The 8,405-nt window shown below is 44.1% G+C and overlaps 1 protein-coding gene across 1 annotated transcript; it reads left to right on the top strand.

The window, feature by feature from the left end:
* Positions 1 to 1,086: 1,086 nt before the first annotated feature.
* LOC117550402 (B-cell lymphoma/leukemia 11A-like) lies at positions 1,087 to 7,017 on the top strand. Its single transcript, XM_034222833.1, has 2 exons — positions 1,087 to 1,099; positions 1,275 to 7,017. The coding sequence occupies exons 1-2, from the start codon at positions 1,087 to 1,089 to the stop codon at positions 3,509 to 3,511; spliced, it is 2,250 nt and encodes a 749-aa protein (XP_034078724.1). The 3' UTR covers positions 3,512 to 7,017.
* Positions 7,018 to 8,405: the final 1,388 nt, after the last annotated feature.

Genomic DNA, 8,405 nt, shown 5'->3' with positions numbered 1-8,405 from the left:
ATCACTTTACCAGAATGTTAAAATACATTTTTAAAGATTATTCAATAAAGAAAAGCCACAATGTTTAAATATAAATAGTTGCTAACAATTGTTTGATACTTAATAAATATACAAATAAATAACATATGATATTTTTGGCTGCAGTCTTTGATGGGAGGTAGTGTGTTTGTATTTGTGCATGTTCAAAGTTATAGTGAGTTTTGTGGTTGGACAGTGATGGGAGTGATGGAGGCCACAGCTCTGGGAAAGAAGCTGTTCTTCAGTCTGTTGGTGCGTGATTTTATTGACCTGAACCGTCTGCCGGACGGCAGCAGTTTGAACAGTGAGTGGCCGGGGTGTGTGATGTCTCTGATGATACTGCTGGCTTTTTTCTGCAGTCGACTTTTGTAGATGTTGTCAAGGTTGGGCAGCTCAGTCCCAACGATGCGCTGAGCAGCCTTCACCACCCGTTGCAGGTCCTTCCACTCTGCGGCTGTGCAGCTGGTGTACCACACAGTTATGCAGCTGGACAGGGTGCTTTCAATAGTCGACCGATAGAAGTTTACCAGCAGTTTTTGTGGAAGCCTGGCCTGTCTCAGTTTCCTCAGGAAAAACAGTCTCTGCTGTGCCTTTTTCACCAGGTTCGAGGTGTTTGAGGTCCAAGTTAAATTATTGGAGATGTTGACTCCAAGGAACCGTAGGTCCTCCACGCTCTCCACTGCTTCTCCATGGATGTGGAGGGGGAGATGACTTCCTTTTTTGTCCTCCTGAAATCAACAATGGGCTCCTTAGTCTCCTTATTGTCTGTAATAAGACCGACTACTGTGGTGTTGTCTGCAAATTTGACTATGGAGTTGGAGGTGTGGGGTGCAGTCGTTGTGTGAAGAGCATGGGGCTAAGCACACAACCTTGTGGGGTTCCTGTGTTTAGTATAAGGGGGGATGATAGGTGCTTACCGACTCTGACTGGCTGTGGTCTGTCAGTCAGGAAGTCCATGACCCACGAGCAAAGTGAAGAGCCACAGGCAAGAATATTCAGTTTGCTAACCAGTTTGTGGGGCATGAAATCCACAAATAGCATCCTCACATAACTGCCTGGTAATTCCAGATGTGTCAGAGAGGTGTGGAGGGCTGAGTTGATGGCGTCTTCTGTGGAGCGCTTTGGCCTGTAGGCAAACTGATGCTTGTCAAGGTCAGGTGGGATGATTGTTCTGATATGGGAAAGCATCAGTTTCTCAAAGTTAAGTTAATGATGTCAACGTGCCTAACCCAATTCTTTCTTCTCTTCCACCACAGGTAAGGAGGAACCGACCACCTATACCTGCACTACGTGTAAGCATTCGTACGGAAGCGCCTGGTTCCTGCTGCAGCATGCCCAGAACTCCCACGGCTTCCGCATCTACCTGGAAAGTGAACACGGTAGCCCTCTCATCCCACGCATGGGCGGGCCATCCTCCCTGGGCGGGGGCGCGGACTGCTCTTCTCAGCCTCCTCTCCACGGCCTCCATCTGCCTCTTGATGCAAGCCCGTTCAACCTCCTCCGCATGCCTGGCTCGGGCTCAGGTGGAAGGGACAGCATCGGATTAGGGGGTGGACTCGGAGCCCTCGGCGCTGCCGGTGGGGGCCATCATCAGCGTTTCCCTCCCACCCCACCCCTCTTCAGCCCCCCTCCAAGGAACCACATGGACCCCCACCACCTGAGCCCAGAGGACCTGGCGCTGGCAGCCCACCATCCGAGTGCCTTTGACAGGGTGCTGCGCCTCAATCCCCCTCTGCCCCTGGACCCCCCTCCGACAATGGACTTCTCGCGGAGGCTACGTGAGCTGGCAGGCAACAATTCAGGGTCCACTCCACCGCTATCCCCCAGCCGCCCCAGCCCCATGCAACGCTTGCTCCAGCCATTCCAGACAGGAGGGGGAAACGGAAGTGGAGGAGGTACAGGGGGCAGCAAACCTCCATATATTGCCACCCCACCCCCTCTTCCAGGCACCATGCAGTCACCCGTGGGTTCCCAGACCACTCCTACTACCCCTCTACCCTCAGCAGGTGTGACACCCTCCTCTACCACCCCCTTAAAATCGAAGTGTTGTGAGTTTTGTGGCAAGGCCTTCAAATTTCAGAGTAATCTAATAGTGCACCGTCGCAGCCACACCGGAGAGAAGCCGTACAAATGCCACCTGTGCGATCACGCTTGTACACAGGCCAGCAAACTCAAACGCCACATGAAGACACATATGCACAAATCTTCCTCGCCAAACACAGGCAAGTCAGAAGACGGTCTGTCTACAGCCTCCTCCCCGGAGCCTGGCACCAGCAATCATTTGGGCAGTGCAAGCAATGCCCTTAAGTCGGTTGTGGCCAAGCTGAAAAGCGAGAACAACCGCAGGCGACGTGAAAATGGGGAGGAGGAGGAGGAAGAAGAGGAGGAAGAAGAAGAGGAAGAGGAGGAAGAGGAAGAGGAGGAGGAGGAAGAAGAGGAAGTAGAGGAGGAAAAAGAGCCGAAAGAAGAGAGGGCGGTCAGGAGAAACAACAACAGCTTTCCCTTTGCTCTGAACCTTGAAACGCCAAGACAGCATGAAAACAATGGTGGTATAGGAAGCCGACTTGGAGGAGTTCCTGATGAGGGGCTGATCCCCCGATCACTGCCTGAGGTGATGCAGGGGATGGGCCTGGCCGCTAGCATGCATCACTTCAGCGAAGCCCTCAGTGCACATAAAAGAAATACCGTGGCCCAGGAGAACCACCTGCACCACCACCTAAACCAAGACCATCACCACAATCGGGCGATGTGTGATGGGGACTCGGTATTAGAGAACGATCGTGGGGAGGAGGGTTCTGTCTCAACAGTGAACGGGCGGGGAGCATCCCCTAATGAATCTGCCTCTGTCGGCCTCTCTAAAAAACTTCTTCTGGGCAGCCCCAGTCCACTAAGTCCTTTTACCAAACGCATCAAGCTTGAAAAAGAATTTGACCTGCCCACTCCCACAATCCCAAACACTGAGAACGTCTACTCCCAGTGGTTGGCTGGCTACGCCGCCTCGCGTCAACTCAAGGACCCTTTCCTGAACTTTGGAGATTCCAGACAATCGCCCTTCGCCTCTTCGTCTGAGCATTCTTCGGAGAATGGCAGTTTGCGTTTCTCAACCCCTCCGGGGGAACTGGACGGTGTGTCAGGCCGCAGTGGTACATGTAGTGGGGGCAGCACACCACACCTTGGACGGCCCAACTCCAAGGACGGCCGCAGGAGTGATACTTGCGAGTATTGTGGCAAGGTGTTCAAGAACTGCAGTAACCTGACAGTGCACCGGCGCAGCCACACAGGGGAGAGACCGTACAAGTGTGAAATGTGCAACTATGCTTGTGCCCAGAGCTCCAAACTTACTCGCCACATGAAGACCCACGGTCAGGTGGGCAAAGACGTGTACAAGTGTGAAATTTGTAAGATGCCCTTCAGTGTCTACAGCACTTTGGAGAAACACATGAAAAAATGGCACAGTGACCGCCCTTGTAGTACCGAAATAAAGTCAGAGTAGAAGGCCGAACTATGGAACCTTTTCCCCGCAGCAATGTCCGCCATTAGTCCCCTGTTTATTCCCAGACCCTTGTAGATTTACCCAATCCCTAACACTCCACTTTCACCAGTCTGGTGGAAGATTAAGACCATGTGCTCTGCACCAGCACACCCCGTTTCCATTACCCATTGAATGCATGATCTGTATCGGGGCAATACTCTTGCATTGACGCAAAACTTCGAGCCTTTCTCTTGTGCAATAATTTACATGTTGTGTACTATTTTCTTTTTTGAGTTTTCCTTCTCCATTTTTAAGAATTAGTCGGCATGCATAGTATGTTTTTGCTAATCAAAAAAAGAAAATAACTTGTCCCTGGTTGGTTAGTTGTTAAGTAAATGTGTTGCTGTTTTTCTCTTGTTCTGTTTTTTTCTTTTTATTCTTCAAAAAGAGAAAAGACAAGAAAGATACATCCATGCTGCATACATTCTGTGACACATATCATGTACAGTTTTGTTTCGTAACATGGAAAGAAAACAGTCTGTGACTTGACCCTACTCTTACAACCCTGGAAATGCACTCATCCTGATCTTTCTAAAAGACGGAATGTTCACACAGGGTTAAAAAATAAGAAAAATCATACATTGGCTGGATGACTAAACTGAGAGTAACGATAGCCTTCAAATTTCTTTCAAAAAGACAAAGGGTGCGCTAACAATTCAATTTGTACTATCATTTAATAGAGTAAGAAAGAGTGCCTTTGATATCTCAACACTGCATTGGCCATAATCTTATCTGGTATAAGTTTAGGGTCACGTTAGATCAAGCTAAAAGGTTTAAGCCACCCAGGATAGGTTCTTGCATCAAGCACCTGACTGCTGAAATGGACTGTGACGACTCATCTGAGAGTTCTCGTTAATCATCATTTAGCTACCTATTACATGTTCAATAGGTTATCTTTAATATGTGGATTTCATTGCAAGCATGGTACAAGCAGTATTATGTATATCTGAATTGTTTGTTGTTTTGTTCCGGTGAGGAGGTACTTTTGAGATAAAGGTAATCTGTAACGTACAATCCTGAATTTGAGGGATACGGCGCATGGCTGAGAAACGTTGAGTATCCGCATTAGCACAAACCTCCAAGACGCTGTTTTTGCTATGTCAGTGTGAGGAACAATGCATAAAGTAATATATGAGCTCCAAGACAGGCTAACTTTATTCCAGAGCATTGAAATAACTACAAGCTAGACAGACAGAAAGCTACACAGAACTGCAAAATTCCTTACATTCTATTATCAAAACAGGGTCATTAGCTAAGAATCGCAGAAAAAAGAACGAAAGAATTGCAAAAAATATCTGTACTCCAGGGCTCTTGAAAAGAGTGAATGCGATCATTTTAATCAGTATGCAGAGGCTAATGCAGGGCACTATTTTTGTTTGCTGTTGCTTTTCAACCCGAAAGGAGATTTTGTTATACCCTTGTTGAGTTTCACACAAGCTTCTCATAGTATGGCACTTGCTACTCTGCCTGACATGCGTTTTCTAACACTGATGCAATGTTGGTACATGGGTTGAGTCTAAAAAAGCTAGATTTTCATTTGTAGGACATGAAATGCACTATTTCAATTTCCCAGTTTACAAGTTTATGCTAAAGGGGAAATCTTTGTTGATATGCTGTCAGATGACGAGGGTCCCATTGTTAAACGCAGTAATCTATGAGATGCATAATCTATTGCCAGCAACTCCGCCCTCATGAACCTTGACTTCTGTACCCTTGCCGTTTCACCTTTGACCATTCGTCAATTTGTTTCCACTTGAAACACCAGTGCTTTGCCTGGGCTGAAGATGTACCCTGCCTGCAAGGTCTGTAAATTAAAAGGTTTGTTACACAAATAACCAGGGCTCTTACATGATCGGCTCTGATTAAAAAAATGCTAAGGTGTTGTAACTTTGTAGTCAACCACACCTGTATAATCTGTAGACCTTGCCGACTAGACACTCACATCTTGTTGCTGACACTGCAAGAATCCGTTTTTGTACAAATCTTCCTTTAATTATAGGTATAAAAAATAAACGTTTTTGCAAATTACACTTCACTATCTTTTAGGGGGAAACTGTATTTAAGTTTTTTTGTCGTATCTCTTTTCCTCAGCGTCTTGGTGGTGTTCAAGACTCCGATCACAGTATATATGAAATGATAAAAAAAAGGAGAAAAAAAAAACAAACAAAAAAAAATCCTGTGATGGTTTTTGTATTTTATTTTGCCTTGGCTCTTCACAGCTCTTCAGGTTGAAATACAATCTGCATTGGGGAAAGGATTAAGATTATATATGAATATATAATAAAGAACTTAAAATATAGGAAAATGCACACTCATGTCGATTCCTATGCTTAAACACATTTATGGTCTACTTTTTCTGTATTTCTAGAATTGTATTTGAATTCAATGTTCACTTAGAGTAGGCACTATAGTATTTATATTGAGGCTCGTATTTTTAACTGTTGCTTGTTCTCTCTAAAAGGTATTTACCATACCTTTTTTGGTAGTGGAAAAAAAATCCCAAGCTGCCACGGTATATTTTTTTAATTTGGCAGGATAATATAGTGCGAATTATTTGTATGTTTAAAGAAATAAAAGGAAAAAAACCCATAAAAAGCAGCTAAAGTATGTGGCATTGGGAGGCATCACAGGCCATCAGATGGCCGCCGCTCTGTTTCCTTTCCACAGAGGTGGTTGTACATATCTTCTTTGGGTTTTGTTTGGGACTTCCTTCCCCCCCCCCCCCCGCCATTCTTGTATGCAGTAATACAAGCTGACGTCGGCCTGTTCTGTTGTGTGCTTCTGTCTCTCTCACCCCCTCCCACCTGGCTACATTCCAACATCAAGAGAGGGAAAAAAAAAGTTTAAAAACACTTCATATGCAGTACATGGATTACGAAAAAATCGTCAAAATAAATACATTTAAAAAGAAATTAAATGTTTTGCAGTTTTTTTTCATTGCCAAATACTAAATGGTGCTTTATATTTAGATTGGGTATAATTTCATATGCAAAGCATATTTGAAAAATGACCTGGGGGGCGTGGAGAAGCCTGCTTGAGTTGAGACTTTTTTGTAAATGGCAATGCGGAATATTTTGGTATCAGCCTTTTCTATTCCTATTCTGAGAGCTGTTTGTTGTAACTTGAACTTGAACTTTATCTTTTACTACGGGAGTTACTATTTATTATTATTATTTATTTTATGCTCTGTTCAAAACAGAGACATGGAATGGATGATTATTTTTGGTTTATTTTTATTTGATATTTGATTATAATATAATTTGTTTTCTTTTTGTAATGGTGGCCCATGGTCATTGGACAAACCTAGCTCTTACATTTCTGTTGTACATTTTTGGGGTCTCTGTTCAGTTGTATTGGGAAAACCATTGTCTGTGTTTTCTGGCAGATGTCTGCATTATCCTGTTCACACGCCCATTTTGTCCCTTTATCGAAAAACAATTAATAAAAAAAATGAAAGTAAAATGGCACTTGTCGCTTATCTCCACTGTGTGTTCTATGTGTGTGTGTGTGTGTGTGTGTGTGTGTGTGTGTGTGTGTGTGTGTGTGTGTGTGTGTGTGTGTGTGTGTGTGTGTGTGTGTGTGTGTGTGTGCATAAGTATGTGTGTGATTACCACGTTCCCAACCCCATTGGTATCGTTAACCTTTTGAGATCTTACCAAAAGTGATTTAAAAAAAAAAAAAAATCAGAATCCTGGGAAAAAAGGAAGAATTCTGAGAAAAATTATTCTTTCCTTTTTCTGAAAATCTCAACATTTTGAGAAGTTAGCATTTTAAGAATAAAGTCAAAGTTTAGGGAAAAAATTCAGAATGTTGTGAAAAATGTCTGGATTTTTATATTAAAGTCAAAACTTTTGAAAAATGTCAGGATTCTAAGAAAGAGGTCAGAATTCTGACTTCAATAATTCTGACTTTTTTTTGCTGAAAATATCCGGAATTCTGATATTAAAATCAGAATTCTAATCAGATAATTTTGACTTAATTCTCATTTTTCTGAATTTAATATCAGAATAACATTTTTTAAAAAACTTTTCGGAAAATCTTGAAAATAAATCCAATATGGCCCTAATCCTCTTCCTTATTTCTTAGAAATATAATGCATTCTTCTTCTTAAAGGGTTCTCATGTAAATGTATATTTATCATTAATCACTCCAAATGGAAGAGTTCTCATAAGTCAGCATTAGCAGACAGCTATTCAGCGCAGTGTCTTGCACTAGCTTGAACCCAATGAACTCAGCCCTCCATCACCAACCTCACTAGCCTATGGCACTGTACTATATGTACTTTATGACTTTCTATACATGTGTGCGAACTGTCATTGTCTTGCCCAGGAGGGATGGGGGCGGGGGTTCAACAAGTGGATATACCACTGCATTAAAAAATCCACAACTCCTGACACCTGCATGTCTGCAGTGTCATAGTACCTGTTGGTCTAGACATCCCAACTGGTTTTAGTGCATGTTTGTGTAAAGTACACGTGTAAGTAAGTGCCTCACACCATATTCATTTAGTTAGCACGCTATCTCGAAGCACATACTGTATGTGCACTATGCATGTCACTCCTCAAAGTATGGTATATTTTGCTGATAACAACTGTTCCCTATGTGCCTTTTAACCTCAGCCACACACACACGCACACACACACACACGCACGCACGCACGCACGCACGCACGCACGCACGCACGCACGCACGCACGCACGCACGCACGCACGCACGCACGCACGCACGCACGCACGCACGCACGCACGCACGCACGCACACACGCACGCACGCACACACACACACACACACACACACACACACACACACACACACACAGGGCAGATGTGTGTAAATCCTTTCAAAGGGTTAACCC

The sequence above is a fragment of the Gymnodraco acuticeps genome, unplaced genomic scaffold (assembly GCF_902827175.1).
Source record: "Gymnodraco acuticeps unplaced genomic scaffold, fGymAcu1.1, whole genome shotgun sequence".
In the NCBI taxonomy this organism is placed as follows: Eukaryota; Metazoa; Chordata; class Actinopteri; order Perciformes; family Bathydraconidae; genus Gymnodraco; species Gymnodraco acuticeps.
This window is presented reverse-complemented; position numbering and strand designations above follow the sequence as displayed.